At 41.9% G+C, this 18,146-nt stretch overlaps 1 protein-coding gene across 7 annotated transcripts in view; it reads left to right on the top strand.

The window, feature by feature from the left end:
- The window catches only part of NBN (nibrin), a 44,505-nt gene continuing 26,359 nt past the window's right edge, over positions 1 to 18,146 (top strand). For 2 of the 7 annotated variants that reach the window (XM_066266501.1, XM_066266497.1), the window contains exons 1-8: positions 1 to 127; positions 690 to 820; positions 3,154 to 3,302; positions 3,679 to 3,838; positions 7,184 to 7,287; positions 13,494 to 13,611; positions 14,390 to 14,583; positions 16,302 to 16,399. In XM_066266501.1, the coding sequence (XP_066122598.1) occupies positions 91 to 127; positions 690 to 820; positions 3,154 to 3,302; positions 3,679 to 3,838; positions 7,184 to 7,287; positions 13,494 to 13,611; positions 14,390 to 14,583; positions 16,302 to 16,399 (991 nt within the window). In that variant the 5' untranslated portion in view covers positions 1 to 90. Of the gene's footprint in view, positions 144 to 253; positions 574 to 689; positions 821 to 3,153; positions 3,303 to 3,678; positions 3,839 to 7,183; positions 7,288 to 13,493; positions 13,612 to 14,389; positions 14,584 to 16,301; positions 16,400 to 18,146 lie in introns of those variants that run through there. The other 5 variants (XM_066266500.1, XM_066266504.1, XM_066266503.1 and 2 more) reach the window with 5 other exon arrangements.

Raw genomic sequence — 18,146 nt, 5'->3', positions numbered from 1 at the left:
CGCGCACGCCACGGAGCCCGCGAGATCGCAGGCACATCTGGTAGCTGAGGCTTCGCAGCCCTACGTCACCCCGACACTGAGACCGCATCCATGTGGAAGTTACTCCCAGACGCGGGCTCGGCCGGAGGTGAGGCGGAAGGGAGGTAACCGAGGGCCGATTTCCGCGGGACACGCGGGTGGGAGTGGGTCTGAGCAGCGCTTCCGGCTCGGCCACGCCCCTGTTGCCATCTTCCGGCGACGGTGGGCGTCGGGCACGTGGTACGGGGTGTTAGGCAAGTCCGGCGAGGGGCTGGGCTTCAGGTGTAGAGGCTATGCTGTCCTCCGAGTCTTCCGCGCGGCGCTGCCCGGTGTCGCTCTGCGGGTACCTCGTTATGGCCCGGCCGCTCCGGTGACAGCGGCCCTTGAGGGTGGCTGTCCGCCCACTGAGTGTGAGCAGCAGAGGCGGCGGGCGCCTGAGTTCGGAACACCTGTGGAGCTTAGACGTGAACGCGGTGAGGGTTCACGGTCCGCAGTGTGGTTTTTCACCTTCCGCGTCCTTCAGAGAGGCTTCGCTGGAACGCCACAAGTTCATGTGTGGGTGCACCGTTCACATTGAAACAGCGAGATGAGCATACTCCGTTGAAGTACTGTACCTGTGCCGTATGCACCTGCGCGCGTGCGCTCACCAGTTTTCTCTGTGATCCTCCCAGGGCCGCACCGACTTTTGACGGGCGTTGAGTACGAGGTGGGAAGGAAGAACTGTGGCATCCTCATTGAACAGGACAAGTCCATCAGCCGCAGTCACGCCGTGCTGACCGCCAGCTTCCCGGGGACCAGTGCGGTGTGTTCCTGTGGCGCTTACTCCACTTGGGGCCAGGGTGGTCCCGAGTGCCTTGCCTGTGGGGGCTTGTAGGAGCTTGCACTGTAAAAGCTGTTACAGAGTTTTTTTATCTTTTAACTTTTAATATCTTAGCTTAATTTTTTATTGACTTTTTTTAGAGAGAAAGGAAGGGCAAGAGAGAAGCATCGGTTTGTTGTTTCATGTAGTTGTGAATTGATTTGGTTCTTATTTATTTACTTACTTATTTATTTTGGGTGAGAGGAGGGAAGATAAGCAGACTCCCGCATGTACCCCGACTGGGTGACTGGGATCCACCCGCAACCCTATTTGAGGCGAATGCTGGAGTATACTGGGCTGGTGCGCTCCAACTGAGTTATGGCCAGGGCCACTGGAACAAATCCAGCTACTGGCTGTGGGAAGGGAATAGAGGGAAAAGGGGGAGAGTGAGGGGCAGAGAAGCAGATGGTCACTTCTCCTGTGTGCCCTGAAGGGGAATTGAACCCTGGAGTCCAGGGGTGGGGAGGCGCTCTATCCAATGAGCCACCAGCCAGAGCCAATTGGTTGCTTCTTATATGTGTCCTGACCGCGGATGAAACTCCCAACCTCCGCAGATCCAGATGCTGCTCCAACTAACTGAGCTACCTAGCCAGGGCAGCTGTTAGGTTTTTGTTTTGTTTTATAAGTGAGAGCAGGGGAGGGAGGGAGACAGACTCCCACATGTGCTCCTACCGGGACCCACCCAGCAAGCCCTCTATAGGATGATGCCCTGACCATCTGGGGCCTTGCTCCCTGGAGCAACTGAGTTATTTTTAGTGACCCGAGGGGGATGCCAGGGAGCCATTCTTAGCACCCAGGCCATCTCCCTCTAATTGATGGAGCCATGGCTGTAGGAGATGGACGTGGGGAGAGAGAGATGGGAGGGAGGGGTGGAGAAGCTGATGGTCACTTCTGTGTGCCCTGACCGGGAATCAAACCCAGGACTTCCACACACTGGGCCAATGCTCTACCATTGAGCAAACCAGCCTGGATTTTTTAAATGTTAAAAAATTAAGTACATTTCAGTGGCCATACCAGTGGTGTTTGTTGTTTTTGTTTTGTTTTGTTTTGTTTTTGTGTGTGTGTGTGTGTGTGTTTTTCTGAAGCTGGAAACGGGGAGAAACAGACTCCCGCATGCGCCCGAACCGGGATCCACCCGGCACGCCCACCAGGGGGCGACGCTCTGCCCCTCCGGGGCGTCGCTCTGTTGCGACCAGAGCCACTCCAGTGCCTGGGGCAGTGGCCAAGGAGCCATCTCCAGCACCCGGGCCATCTTTGCTCCAATGGAGCCTTGGCTGCGGGAGGGGAAGAGAGAGACAGAGAGGAAGGGGGGGGGGGAGAAGCAGATGGGTGCTTCTCCTGTGTGCCCTGGCCAGGAATCGAACTGGGGACTTCTGCACGCCAGGCCGACGCTTTACCACTGAGCCAACCGGCCAGGGTTTTTTTTAATAATCATATCTTTTTATGTCTTTGCACTCATTGCTTTCTCATTTGTTATTCACATCTCATCAACTTTCTCTTTCAGACTACTATTTTCTTTTCAAGATTTTATTTATTGATTTTTAGAGAGGAGAAAGAGAGAGAGAGAGAAAGGTGGGAGAGGAGAGGAATTGGAAACATCAAGTCATAGTTGCTTCTCATATATACCTTGACCAGGCAAGCCTGGGGTTTTTAACCAGGGACCTCAGCTTTCAGGCCCATGCTTTATGCGCTGCACCACCACAGGTCAGGCTGTTTGTTTAGTTATTTGAAATTCCTTTCCCAATATTTTACATTTATTGAATGATTTAGAAACTCAGAGGACATAGAACATACTTATATTTATTTATTTAAATGTTCATTGAATGCTTACTGTATGCCAGCCTGGGGATAGAGCACTGAACAGATCTTTAGGTCTCCTGCTCTAAAGGGTTGTGCAGCCCTGTAAACCGGGGTATTTCCAGTACAAGGTGGGTTTGCACACTGGGAACCAATTTGTTTTATTATGGAAAACAGGTGTTGTTTGTGCCCTACAACTCTTTTGAATGGCTTTGACTTGAGGTTGGTTGGTTGGTTTAATTACAACTTTGGGTGATAAAGGTACAAAAATATATATACAAACGGCTGTGCTGGTGATAATACTGATTGTAATAAGAATGAAAACCCATTATTCTTAGCAAATGCATATCAGCAAATATTCCATCTGTTCAGTGATATTTAGGTTTTGTGTCTCTGTTCTTATAGGTATAGAAAAACACTGTTGAATATTTACTAAGTGGTAAAACACTCTAAATTATTTGTTGACTTTTTTTTTCCAGAGTCAAACACTTGAAATCCCCATCTTGACGATAAAAGATACTTCTAAATATGGCACCTTTGTTAATGAGGAAAAAATGCAGAATGGCCTTCCCCGAACTTTGCAGACAGGGGATAGAGTTACTTTTGGTGTGTTTGAAAGTAAGTTCAGGTAAGAATTTTTAAAATTGATGTACAAATAGAGTGCCTTATTTTATACTAACCAGATTCTGAATTCCCACTCAGTACAGTCTTGAGCTTTGTACCACTCACATGTATCAGTGGGCTTTGTCAGTCACAACAGAAGGAGGGAGAGTTTGACTGGGCCGTGGGTACCTTGATTTGGCACCAGTGAAAATATAACGTTAACTTGATTGTTGTTTTTCTTAGTTGTAACTTCAGATTTAGAGAATGATGATTTCATTATCCAGAAAGTTTAGTAATACATAAAAATTAAAATAATATGTGTGATGTGAGCCTCTAGATTAAAGTTCTATAAGTTGCCATTTCTGTACTTACGATAATTACTTTATGTAACTCATTTACAGAGTGGAGTATGAACCTTTGGTTGCATGCTCTTCTTGTTTAGATGTCTCTGGGAAAACTACTTTGAATGAAGCCATATTGCGTCTGGGAGGACTTACTGTCAACAATTGGACAGAAGAATGCACTCACCTTGTCATGACATCAGTTAAAGTTACCATTAAAGTAAGCTGAATGACTTGTCACATTAAAATGCATTCTATGAATTTAAGCTTACTCATCCACTATACACAGCTGTTTTCAAAGTCATTTACTTTAAATCTATTACAACTATTAGTTGTAGATTTCTATATGCCAACCCCATGCTTTTGTATCCCATTTAGGGTAGAATGGCTTTTTGATGACATATTTATTATGTGAAACAACAGAAGCACATGAAATTGTATCTCACATTTTGACTTGGCATTTAAAAAAATGACTTATGTTTTCTGTTCCCCAAGTTTACACAGTGGAGCAAAGTGACTAGAGAGCAACTGCCAGTCTTCAAAATTACTGTCTTCTGTCTCCTCATTAAGTCATCTTCCTCTACTCTTGGTCATCTCGTGCTCTTTTATTTGGTTTACGACCCTAATCAAAAATACTTTTAAGCCTGACCAGGCGGTGGTGCAGTGGATAGAGCGTCGGACTGGGATGCGGAAGGACCCAGGTTAGAGACCCCAAGGTCGCTAGCTTGAGTGCGGGCTCATCTGGTTTAAGCAGAAGCTCACCAGCTTGGACACAAGGTCACTAGCTTGAGCAAGGGGTTACTCGGTCTGCTGAAAGCCCGCAGTCAAGGCACATATGAAAAAGCAATCAATGAACAACTAAGGTGTTGTAACGAAAAACTAATGATTGATGCTTCTTGTCTCTCTCCATTCCTATCTGTCCCTATACATCTCTCTCTGTGTCTCTGTAAAAAAAAAACCCCAAAAAACCTTTTAAGTTCTTGTAGTTTAATATTACTCTAATGTATCTTCATAATCTAGAGATTTTAGGTATGTACCTTTAGATGATACTGATTATTCATTAAAACAGGAATATATTTTGGTATGCATTCAGATTTTGCATCTTGATCAGATTTGGTTATATCCAAAGCTAACTGAAGAAAGATACAGGAAGATGATTCGTCTCCTTTTAAACAGGTTGATTATAGATATGTAGCATTGTTTTAGGTTAATATCTGTAGTGAAAAGCAACAAATGCTAAGATTCCTTTATTAGATAATAGAAAAATCTTTTGGTAGCTAATATAATTAAATCAGAATGTATGTATTATAGTTACAGAGGTGTCGTAGAGAATGACTTGCTGCTCAGATTGAATCTCATTGTATCTTGGGTTATCTCTGACCAAGGATCGTGTTATCTTTGCAAGTTTATGAAATTGACATAAATTTAACAGTACTAATTTATGTCAGTACACTCACAGATAATAAATTCATATATCAAATTGTCCACTTACTAGTTTGCAGTAGGGATGCACCATTAAATGATCAGAATATTTATGTGTGGACTCTCAGAGAGCAAGGTAGCTGAGAAACAGAAAAGGTAATCATGACCTTGCTTGGCGGCTGTGAAATAGCCGAGTCTGACAGACCTGGAAACTAGCACCTATTCACCAGAGCATACACTTCCAGTGATTGGTCCAGCTGCCATCATGCGGCTCTTCCCATTAGCAAGTCCTGGATATATACCAACAAAGGTTTGCAGAATTGGCCTTTTCAATATTTCTGATCAATCATGTTCCAAAAAAAGGAAAACTTGTTACTTTTGGGGTAAAATTTCCAAAAGTACAGGTTAGCTTATCTTTTTAAAATTGTTGAATATTAGAACAACATAAAACTTATAGAATATTCAGTTCAATTTTTATTCTCTGAAGAGGAAACTGAGGCACAGAACAGTGAAATCCTTTGCCCAGGATTACATGTTTTGGAGCTCACTCGGTCCACTATGGAATTGCACACTTTTACTTCATACAAGAAGTCAATTATTTCATCTGTTGGTGTCTTTCAGATTCCATTCTTGGGAGATACCCCACCTTGCTTGCTCATATTTAGGGAGTACCCCATGGTTTTGGAAGCATACATAAATACATTCTTTAGCTGGATTATTTTCTAGAATTATGTTGGATCCTCTTCATTTTCTTGCCCATGATAGTATTTTCTGATATTTCTCAATTTTGTGGCTGTATCTTATTTGAGACTTATCATATAATGCACTTGCTACTTAAAGCCCCCACCCCATCTGTAGATACTTATTTTGAGCTTTTACCCAACCACAAGCAGTTACTCCTTTGTTTACTTCTGTGAAACTACTTTACTCCATATCACAGTCTGTTGGAAAGGCAGTTAGATAAGAAGGTCTTTCCTCTCATGTTTATCTCTTGATTCTGTCTTCTCTAGGGCAGATGTTACATTACCTCAATCTTAACATATACAGTACTTTGTAGCATTTTAATGGTTTTGAAATTGGAATACATTTTAACACTGATTTATGTTTTGTTTTGTTGTTCTACTTCCCCCAAGAGGTTTTTAAGTTAATTATTTTAATGGGTGGGTTTTATATGATAATTGACTACATAGTGATTTGTATACTAAATTAAGCAGTTGACCGAACTGACTTCTTTTTTATAGATTGTGGCTTCTTTTTTTGTTTTGTTTTGTTTTTTTCTGAAGCTGGAAACAGGGAGAGACAGTCAGACAGACTCCCGCATGCGCCCGACTGGGATCCAACTGGCACGCCCACGAGGGGCGAGGCTCTGCCCACCAGGGGGCGATGCTCTGCCCCTCTGCAACCAGAGCCACTCTAGCGCCTGGGGCAGAGGCCAAGGAGCCATCCCCCGCACCCGGGCCATCTTTGCTCCAATGGAGCCTTGGCTGCGGGAGGGGAAGAGAGAGACAGAGAGGAAGAGGTGGGGGGTGGAGAAGCAAATGGGCGCTTCTCCTATGTGCCCTGGCCAGGAATCGAACCCGGGTCCCCCGCACGCCAGGCCGACGCTCTACCGCTGAGCCAACCGGCCAGGGCCAGATTGTGGCTTCTTTATAGAGAGATAAGGAGGGAAGAAGACTAGCCCCTTTGTAGTCTATAACTTACAACTCTTTAAAATAAGCTTAGCGGGACTGGTGGTGGCACAGTAGATAAAGTGTCGACCCTGAATGCTGAGTTTACCAGTTTGAAATCCTAAAGTCGCTGGCTTTGAGCGTGGGCCCTTCAGTGCAGGGTTGCTGGCTTGAGCAGGAGGATTGTCCACACAACTCCAAAGCCCACCAGCTTGAGGCCAAAAGGTCTCTGGCATGAAAAGCCCAAGGTTGCTGGCTTGAACAAGGGGACACTGGTTCAGTCCTCATCAAGGCACATAGGAGAAGCAATCAATGTACAGCTAAAGTGAAAGCAACTGTGAGTTGATTCTTCTTACCCTCTCTTCCCTCCTGTCTCTCTCACTCTCAAAAAACCCATTTTTTAAATAAAATAAACCTAATAAGTAAATAAATAGCATGAATACATGTATTCACACATGTTCTTTTCTTCTTTCTAGACAATATGTGCACTCATTTGTGGATGTCCGATTGTAAAGCCAGAATATTTTACTGAATTTCTTAAAGCAGTTCAGTCCAAGAAACAGCTTCCACAAATTGAAAGGTATATTTTGTACTTTAAATATAATACAATGTGACATATAAAGAATGATAGCACTAATTTAGGTTAGTTCCCTCTTTAATGACTTTCAGTATGTAAGGTTATAGTTCAATTTTATTGAGGTTTTTGTTAATATGTAAAAAAAGGTTCTCCACGTTTTTTGTCGGTTGTTTCTTATCTTAACAAGACAAATGTTATTTATGTGCCACTATTTAAAGAAAAACATTGAAGGACAGTGAATGGTACAGAGGTGCCGTCAGTAGAGCACATGGGCCAGTGCCGCATGCCCTGCATGTGGACACTCCGGTCTGTGGTGCAGAAGCAGCCTGTTCTGCAGACACATAGTCCCAGGGCATCAATCACAGCATCGGGCCTCACTCAGCAGTACTTGACCGGCTGATGGTTTAAGTATGCACTGTTCTTAGTGTAAGTGTTGGGTTTTTTAAGTAATAGTATTTGCAAAGCTGAGCACATTGCCTGGAATCATAGTAGGTGCTTATTGAAAGAAATGTCACTAAGTACAATATTTGGAAAGATTCATAATAGCTTTATTTGCTTATTTGGATGCTTTGCTAAATGAGTGATCCACCAGGCTAAAGGATATGATATTTTTTTTAGTAATGTTTGAAGTAATACAAACTATGGTTGAGGAGAAAGATACTTGGATTTTGTGTTTCAGATCGCATGGTTAAAGTTCTGGCAGCTAAAATGGTAGGTGTTTTAGTCATCTTAGCATAAGACCATGCTTCTTAAAATACATGTCAGTAGATTATCGTCTATATGGAGTAATAGAATGACAACGTTTGTAAGCTCATCTTATCTCTATAAGATAGTTTTGAATGTTTGAAGAGATTAGAAAATCTAAAATATTATTCAAGTTAAGTATCATTAATTTTAAAACATTACTAGCGAGTATAAGCTATTTTGCCTAGTGCAGGTTACTTTAGGGAATTATTTATTTATTTATTTTTTTTTTTAGAGAGGAGAGAGAGAGAGAGCAAGGAGAGAGAGACAGAGAGAGAGAAGGGGGGAGGAGCTGGAAGCATCAACTCCCATATGTGCCTTGACCAGGCAAGCCCAGGGTTTCGAACCGGCGACCTCAGCATTTCCAGGTCGACACTTGATCCACTGCGCCACCACAGGTCAGGCCGAATTTTTTTTTTTAAGACTTGATTTGCCTGACCTATGGTGGTGCAGTGGATAAAGAGTTGACCTGGAATGCTGAGGTCACCAGTTTGAAACCCTGGCTTCCCTTGTCAAGGCATATATGGGAATTGATGCTTCCTACTGCTCCCCCTGCCCTTCTCTCTCTTTCTCCCCCCTAAAGTAAACAAATTTTTAAAAATGACTTTATTCATTTCAGAGAGAGAGAGAGAAGGGGGAGGAGCAGGAAGCATCAACTCCTTTAAGTGCCTTGACCAGGCAAGCCCAGGGTTTTGAATTGATGACCTCAGTTTTCCAGGTTGATGCTTTATTCACTGCGCCAACACAGGTCAAGCTAGGGAATATGTTATACCTGATAATATACATCTCCTTAAAGTAACTGAAAATCAGATTTTTCTTTTTGTTTTTATTTTTCATTTGGGAGGTCTCTTGTATTTTATAATCTGGTAAACAAATAATATAATGTCTTTTGACTCTGGAAAGCAATTTTCAGATTTAAAAATAGTGGATTACAAACTTATTTTGAGTCTTGGGCCCTGTAAGAACAGCTCTTTAACTTGTGCACTCCCAGCTTGCGTGGCACTTCAACAGTTATATTTTCCCCTGAAGCCTGTGTATGAGCCTCCTCAGGAAGGGGATTAATCCGGTAAATAACCACCCTTGTTACAGATAGTGAAACACTGTTTTTCTGGTTGACCTGGCAGTGCAGGGGACTGGGGCTTCCACTGCTGAGAATGTGTTTCATGGTCTTAGAGATTTTAGAATTAGTCATCGATTCCTGCTTATTGTTCAGAGTCTCAAATGGTTTTGACTTTAGGTTCAGTGTAATGTGTTTTTTTTCTGGCTTCAGGTTATGACTTTATTAATTTACATGGCGACGCTAAAACATTTCTGCCATGAGATTGTTCAGTAACTCCTAATTCATTGTTAACTAGGAGAGACCATTGGTTTAGCCCACGTTTGATGAAGGCAATTGATAATAAGATTTTTAATATTAATTTAAAATACACAGTTTTTTCCTTCATTTATTCCTGCACCTGTTAGGATCCATTAGACATGCTTGCTGAAGACATTTAACTGCATGCATACTCAACTATTAAATAGAAAAAAGGTTACATTTGAGTGGTAGGACGGGTTACAAAGGGATATAAAATAAAGTCATATGGTTTTTTTATTACACAACTACCTCCTCTTTTAGTAGAAAGCATCATTACTAGTTCTGGATTTGAATTAGGAAGGCATACCGCAATGTTTTCCCTCATAGAAGGTCTCACCCTTCTTGGTGCAGTTATGTCTGCAACACGACACTGTCACCAAGAGACGGGAAGACGGTTGAAGCATCCTGTACCCGACCTGATATGTGAGATCTCGTTTTCCTGAACTGTCATCAAAATACCAGAGAAGATGAAGTCAGTGTTAGAAGACTCCAATTAAAAAGACTATTTCATTTTGATAATCTAAACTCTGATAAAGGAAGTTCATTAAAATGTTGTTTATATCTGAATGTAAGGAAATGATCCCTTAGAAAGGAGAGGGAGTTACCATTTATCTGAATTTTTACAAAGTTGCAGATCATGGAGTACTCTGTCAGTTACTTTATTTCAGATTGCAAGGTTAGTTTTGGAAGAGAGGCTTTGCATTCATCCAGAACTTGCTGGATGTGCCAGCAGTGCAAGGTCCTGACCTGCCTGTGCTCCGGCTGTTTCTCAGGATGTTTGCAGTGAGAAAGCTTGAGGGTTGAGGTAATAGTTCCCTCCCAGAACAGAGACCATGCTTGCTTATAGACTGTTACAAAACTGATGGTTTCCCACACTCGGTATAACACACCCACTGTGTGTCCCTTCAGTGGCATCCCCGGGATTTGTTTGGGCAGTAGACCTGCCGTAAACATGCTGAGGCTCGCTGCTTGCTTTGTCTCTGATTTAGGAGTCTTGTGTCTTCTGCCAGCATCCATGAAACAGGAACAGGTTAACTTAGTAGCTTGTCAGACCCAACAAGCCATTATCCTAAAACAATCTCAGTAAATGACGGTTTAGAAGCTTATAGAGTTGATTTTACATAATCAATTAAAATTCAAGGCAAAGAACTATGACCCTTACTAGGAGTTTTTTCCTGGATTTATAAGTTTGGATGTCAGCCTGACCAGGTGGTGACACAGTGGATAGAGCGACGGCCTGGGATGCCGAGGACCCAGATTCGAAACCCTGATGTTGCCGGCTTGAGCACAGGGTTGCTGGCTTGAGCCCAAGGTCACTGGCTTGGCTGGAGCCCCACCATCCCCATCAGGGCACACATGAGAAAGCAATCAATGAACAACTAAGGTGCCACAATTACAGGTGTATGCTTCTCATCTCTCTCCCTTCCTGTTTGTCCCTGTCTCTCTCTCTCACTGTAAAAAAAAAAAAGTTTGGCCTGACCAGGCGGTGGCGCAGTGGATAGAGCGTCGGACTGGGATGCAGTGGACTGAGATTCGAGACCCTGAGATCACCCGCTTGAGCGCAGGCTCATCTGGCTTGAGCAAAAAGCTCACCAGCTTGGACCCAAGGTCTCTGGCTCGAGCAAGGGGTTACTCAGTCTGCTGAAGGCCCGCAGTCACAAAGCACATATGAGAAAGCAATCAATGAACAATTAAGTTGTTGCAGTAAAAAACTGATGATTGATGCTTCTCATCTCTCTTTGTTCCTGTCTGTCTGTCCCTGTCTATCCCTCTCTGTGACTCTCTGTCCCTGTAAAAAAAAAAAAAAAGAAGTTTGGCTGTCACTATAATTCAAGCCTTTTAGCTATCACCTAGAAAAGCAACATAACAAGTAGTTCTGGAGATCGTGAGCATATACCTGCAGGAGTGGTGCAGAAATAGCTGTAATTTGTTTGTAAGTTGTTGTGTGAGAAACCACCAAACTGCCTTCCAGAGTGGCTCCACCAATTTGCATTCTTACCAGCAGTGAATGAGAGTTCCTGCCTGCTCCATATCCTCATCAGCACTTGGTGTGGTCAGTTTTCTGGATTTTGACCGTTCTATAGGTATGGAGTGGGATCTCATCGTAGGTTTAGTTTGCATTTCCCTGGTGATATATGATGGATGTGAGGCACGTCTTTCATGTGCTTATTTGCCATCCCAATGTTTCTTTGTAAGGTGTCAAAGTCTTTGGCTCATTGTTTATTTTTAGCGAGAGAAAGAGGGACACATAGGGACAGGCAGACAGGAAGGAAATGAGATGAGAAGAAGCATCAGTTCTTACTTGCAACACCTTAGTTGTTTATTGATTGCTTTCTCATATGTACCTTGACTGAGGGGCTTCAGCCAAGCCAATGACTCCTTGCTCAAGCCAGCGACCATGGGGTCATATCTATGTTCCATGCACAAGTCAGCGACCTTGGGGTTTAGAACCTGGGTCCTCCGCATCCCAAGTGGACGCTATCCACTGTGCCACTGCCTGGTCAGGCTTTACAATTTTTAATGTAAAATTTTTATTGTACTTGGGGATGTAAAAATACAACATAGGGAATGTATAATCAACAATATTGTAATAACTATGTATGGTGTTGGTAACTGTGTCTGAGGGATCACTTTGTATAAAGTATGCGATTGTTTACTGTTGAAATTTAGAAGTTATTTGTATATTTTGGACAACAGTCCTTTATTATTTGTCTTTTACAAATATTTCAGTCCATGGCTTATCTTCTCATTCTCTTGATACTGTCTTTCACAGAACAGAAGTTTTTAATTTAATGAATTCCAGCTTATTATTTTATCTTTTATACCACATCTTTGGTGTTGTGTCTAAAAAGTCATCTCCATATCCAAGGTTCTCCAGGTTTTCTCTTGTGTTATCATCCAAGAGTTTCATAGTTTTGCGTTTCACATTTACGTCTGTGATCCATTTTGAGTGAATTTTTGTACCTGGCGTGAAGACTGAGTCTAGATTGATTTTTCTGCACGTGAATGTCAGTTCCAGCACCATTTGTTGGAAAGACTGTAAGCTCCATTGTACCGCTTTTGCTCTTTTGTTGAAGATCCGTGACATTAATGTGGGTTTGTTTCTGGTCTGTTCTCTCCTACTGGTCTGTTTGTCTATTTTTACATCAGTACCACACTGAATTGATTACTGTAGCTTTATAGTAAGTCTTGAATCCAGGTAGTGTTGGTCCTCTGCCTTTCTTTTTTTTTCAGTATTGTTGGCAATTCTGGGTCTTTTACCTCTCCATATAAACTTTATAATTGGCCACAAAATAACTTGCTTGTAATTTTGTTGGGATTATTTTTTGAATTTATAGGTCAAGTTGAGAAGAACTGACAGCTTGACAATATTGAGCCTTCCATTATCCATGGACATTGGTAATTTTTGCTAGAAGGTAGAGAGATAAACTGAAAGGCTGTCACCTGTGAATAACTTAGAAATATCTGAGTATGTAGAAAGTTGAAACTGGACTGCTGAGAAACTGAAGAGTTACCTGTTGATTTTTTCTCTATTTTCTTTCTTTCCCTCATTTCCATGAATGATTAAGATGTTTTTATAGCATTATGTTAAAGAGGTAAAAGATATTTTTAAATCTCACTTTGGAAATTGTGTTTAGACTGACAACATAAGTCTTAATTTCCTGAATGTCTTCAAAGAGATTTATAGCAACATTTACAGTAGAAATTCACAGAATTGGACTGTGGACATTATTAATACATCTTGGTTCCTAGGCAAACACAAGATACTGATAAAATTTAATATTTATGGGTGATGTCTCTCTCAGCCTTTTGTAACTTATGTAACTTTAGCCATATATATTTAATTGTATGTTTTTATGATTGGCTACCCTTAGATTATATATTTCCAGGAAATTTCCGTGGTACCTGTCACCATATTTCTACGGAACGCATTTAGATACTTTTTGTCATTTTGTAACAGATAAAAACTTTTTAAAAATGATTTATTTAATGGTATTATGGAAAGCCTTTACAGTGTCTAGAGAACTACTCCATTTGCAAATTTATAATGACATAAATACAGAATAATTTATAATTAGAATATAGTTTGTTTGTTTGGTTTTTACAGTTTTTACCCACCTATTGGTGAGTCAGCCATTGGGAATAAAAATGTTGATCTGTCAAGACGGCAGGAGAGAAAACAGATCTTCAAAGGGAAAACATTTGTATTTCTGAGTGCCAAGCAGGTAATGTTATAAGCTAAATTTTTCTAAAGAAAACATTACACTCTAGGACAAATTAGTAATGTTTTTAATAGTTTTAGTGCATTTTCTTTTGAGATTTTGTATAGAAGCGTGACATGGAATAAAACAATGCCCAGGTACCAGCACTAGCCCTTTCTTCATGTATATGATTATAATTCTTAACATCTGTCAGTTGGCCTGTTAAGTTTGTATAAATATGTAAGTTCCCCAGTCTACAGACTGGTTTAAATTCTGACTTGTCGGGTTAGTAAACAGGTGTTGAAATGGGGGTTTCAGGCGGCCCTGTCGGAGGGGAGCCCTGCCAGGCGGCCCCACAGACAGTGTGATGTACGGGGGGATAGGAGAGGGTCCTGCTTGGCGGCCCCACAAACAGTATGATATCTAGATCCACAGAGAGCCCCACAGGCCGTGTGATGTCCAGGTCCGCAGAGGGCCCCACAGACCATGTGATGTCCAGGGCTACAGAGGGCCCCACAGACCATGTGATGTCCAGATCCACAGAGGGCCCCATAGGCAGTGTGATGTCCAGGTCTGCACGAGGGCCCCACAGACCGTGTGATGTCCAGGGCTGCAGAGGGGCTTGTGCAGAGGGGCCTGCGAGCCAGGACTTCTCTCAGAGTGCAGCTCAGTGCGTCCTCCCAGGAGCAGGACCGTCTACTCAGCTCTTTCATTTTATCCCCATCACACTTGTGCCATTTCTAGAACATACTCCAGAAATTAATGGTGGCTGTTTTATTATTTCTCTTCTTTTCATTTTTAGCATAAAAAATTAAGCCCAGCAGTTGTTTTTGGAGGAGGAGATGCTAGGTTGATAACGGAAGAAAATGAAGAAGATGATAGCTTCTTTTTGGCTCCTGCAACTTGTGTTGTTGATGTAGGAATCACAGATTCGCAGACCTTAATTTCTGAATCTCAGAAAAAATTGATTCATTCAATTATGGATACACTACAAAGGTACTTTTTATTCTTTATTTATAAAAAATATGTAGGTAGGAGGTTTTATATGTAACTTTTGTTACACTCTACATGACAATGAAAGTGTATATAAAATATTTATTACAAAGCTTATATCGAATATGGTATTTGTATTTTTTTAAATAATCTTTTTCTATTCATGGATAAGATTATTCACCTACAGTTTTTACTTGTATTTTAATGTTTTGTTTTGAAATTTGTTTTTAATCTACCTGGATTCTGTTTATACCAAACCTCTACTGATCAGCCATCTGTGTTGCACCCATACTGCATTAGCACCTTGGTGTCCAGCAGGACGGGCGCTGCATTCTCTTCTTCAGAAGCTCCCTGGCTGCTCTTGGCTCTTTATTTTTTTGTATACATTAAAGAATCATTTTCAAAAACCTTGTTGGGAATTTGATTGAATCCACAAATCCATATGGGGAGAATTAACTTTTTATAATTTGCCTGTAGAGATCTTAAATACTGTTTTTTAGATATTCCTAGATACTTCATATTTTCTGGTAGATACTGTATCTGTGATAATGTAAATATATGGTATTTCTCTAAATATGATTTCTAGCTGTTTACTGTTGGGTAGAAATCAAGTGAAGTTTAGATACTCTTCTATGTTGTTGCCTTGCTGGACTTCCTTGTATTTCTAATAATTTACCTATGGTCTTTTTTTGTATAAACCATATCAGCAAATAATGACATTTCTTTCCTATTTTTAATCCTCATGTCTGTGATACCTCCCCCTCTCCGTCTCTGTTATGTGCTCACTGGGCCTTTCCAGGCAGTGTTGAATGGGAGTGGTGACAGTAGTAACATGTGTCTCACTGTTGAATTTAACAGGCTCTTCCACTATTTCCCTATCTAAGATGATGTCATGTCTGTATAAGAGTTATTAAATATGTATTTTAAATGTTGTTATTTTATACAGCCAGTCTTTATAACTAATATTTGCAGTATATAGTTTTAAAAACATTAATAGTGCAATAAAAATTCTAAGTAGGTATATGTAGTCACTTGTTTACAATACTTTGTAAAAATTTTTTTAGTATATTACTATTATAATCACACATACAATTGAACTGTTAACTCAGTCAATTCATTCCAAAAACAAATGTTAAAGCATCTGAGAAATATCTTGCAGTGAGTATTAAAAAGTTTTGTAGTTCTTAAAATTTGAGGTGTAGTTTCTACATAACATTATACTAAATTATTTTTGTTGCATAAAGTTAGTCATTCACATTATAGAATAACAGAATTCAGGTTCAATAAGATTCCTTCACTGACATTCAGCTCATACACAGTTCTTTGTGCTTCTATCCCCTTCCATTCTCCCTGCTGCTGCTTTCCCAGGTGTTCTCTGAGAAGTTTAGTTATAGTCATGGGTCTGCTTATAACAATCTTTTTATTGCTTCAACTGGGTATTGCTCTTTCTTATTCTGAAAGTTACAGAATTTTAGAACTGAAGGATTTGTATCCTTTACCCCAGACCTTTACAGATGAAATAGCTGAGTCAGTAAAACATGTGGACTTGCCCAGTCTAGCATGGTTCAGTGAATAAGCCCACAGGCGTGTATTTGAGATTCCCTTCTTACCATAAAATTGCTGTCGCTTTTGCGGGGAAATGGGGTTTATTCAGCTTGACATCACCTTAATGAATTGGTTAGTTGGAATCTTACCATACTTAAGCCCTTTTATTCTAACAGGCAGGGTCTGAGGCCTATTCCTGAAGCAGAGATTGGATTGGCGGTTATTTTCATAACTACAGAGAATTACTGCAATCCTCAGGTTCAACCCAGTTCAGGTAACCAAAGCATCATTTTATTGATTCTCTAACAACTTTATTATGTAAACTGATGGTAGGCTCTATACACATTATTCTACACTTGTCAGTGGTGACCATTTTTAATGTCCTTTAAAACTCACCTTTTCCATTCAGTCATTTACTTATTTGATAAGTGTTTGTGTCCGCTCATGCTGGGTACTATTCTAAGTGCTGAAGATACTGAGGTGAGGAAAGTGCACACTTAACCTGTTACTGGGAACTTTGTATTCGAAGGTCAGGATTCAGACAGTTTACAAGTACATAGACAGACACTTCTGTCCATCAGGCCAAGTACAAAGGGACAGTTGCAATACGGTGAGGTGATCATGACTGAGAGTGGGCTGTTTAGATGCTGGTCAGGAGAGTCTCACTGAGGATGTCACATGGAGCCTCAGGTACTCTGCGTGATGAGAAAAGGCAGCATGGGGGATTTAGGGAACAGGATACAAGGGAGGAGGACCCCATCACGGTGGCGTCTGTGGAGAGTGGACTCCTGGCTGAGGATGGGGTTGGGAATACAAGTGGAAAGCCCTCATGGTGGCCAGATGGGGGCGCTGGTGCCTTGGACTTGCGGGGGCAACAGTGGAGAAGCAGAAGAGTCAAAATATATTTTGGAACTTACCTGGGGAGGAGTTGGAAACAGCTTGTAGCTTTTGGCCTGAGTCACTGGTGGCTCTGGAGCCATTTCTGAGGTGAAGGGTGCATGTGGTCAGCTCAGTGTGGACTATCACAGCCTGTGGACCTGGAGACAGCAGCTTGCTCCATTGTGATTTAAAACACATTTCCTGCCTGACCAGGCGGTGGCACAGTGGATAGGATGTCGGACTGGGATGTGGAGGACCCAGGTTCGAGACCCAAAGGTCACCAGCTTGAGGATGAGCTCATCTGGTTTGAGCAAGGCTCACCAGCTTGAGCCCAAAGTCGCTGGCTCAAGGAAGGGGTCACTCCATCTGCTGTAGCCCCTCCCTTCCCTCCCCTCCTCGTCAAGGCACATATGAGAAATCAATCAGTGAACAACTAAGGAATTGCAACGAAGAATTGATGTTTCTCATCTCTCTCCCTTCCTGTCTGTCTGTCCCTATCTGTCCCTCTCTTTCTTTCTGTCTCTCCCACACACAAAAAATAAAAAAATAAATCTAAAACACATTCCCCTACTTTTCTTGAAAGTGAGCGTGGTGACCTGTCATTCCAGCTCCTCAGGAGGCTGAGGCAGGGGGAGCACTAGAGCCTAGCAGTTCTAGACTGTAGTGTACTGTGTTGGTCAGGTGTCCATAGTAAATTCGGCATCAATATGGTGGCCTCCCGGGAGTGGAGGACCACCAGGTTGCCTAAGGAGGGGTGAACCGCCCCACGTAGGAAAGGAAGCTGATGGTGCTATCCTGATAACTCACGTATTCTTCTTTGCTTTTGGGCCTAGATATTTTTCTGTGTGTTCTCCCTAGGAACTCTCTCATCTCTTTGTCTGGCTCTAAGAGCATACATTCTCTATTCCTGTACACATTCATTTTTCTGTGGTTGCTTGTCAACAGTTAATTGGATTTTGGATAAAGGAGGCAGCACTACTTCATCGTGCACCCAGGGGCTTTGTTTACTGGTGCCCCACTGAATGGCCACCGTGGACTTGGCCAGTGTTCCTCCTGAGTGGCTATACCTTGCATCCTGGTGTAAGCTGAAAGCAGATTAGGAATGTGCTAAACTAGATTTTGGAAGGAGTGAGCCATTAGAG

Source organism: Saccopteryx bilineata, chromosome 3 (genome assembly GCF_036850765.1).
Source record: "Saccopteryx bilineata isolate mSacBil1 chromosome 3, mSacBil1_pri_phased_curated, whole genome shotgun sequence".
NCBI lineage: Eukaryota > Metazoa > Chordata > Mammalia > Chiroptera > Emballonuridae > Saccopteryx > Saccopteryx bilineata.
Note: the sequence above shows the minus strand (reverse complement) of the source record. Positions and strands in the feature narration are given on the sequence as shown.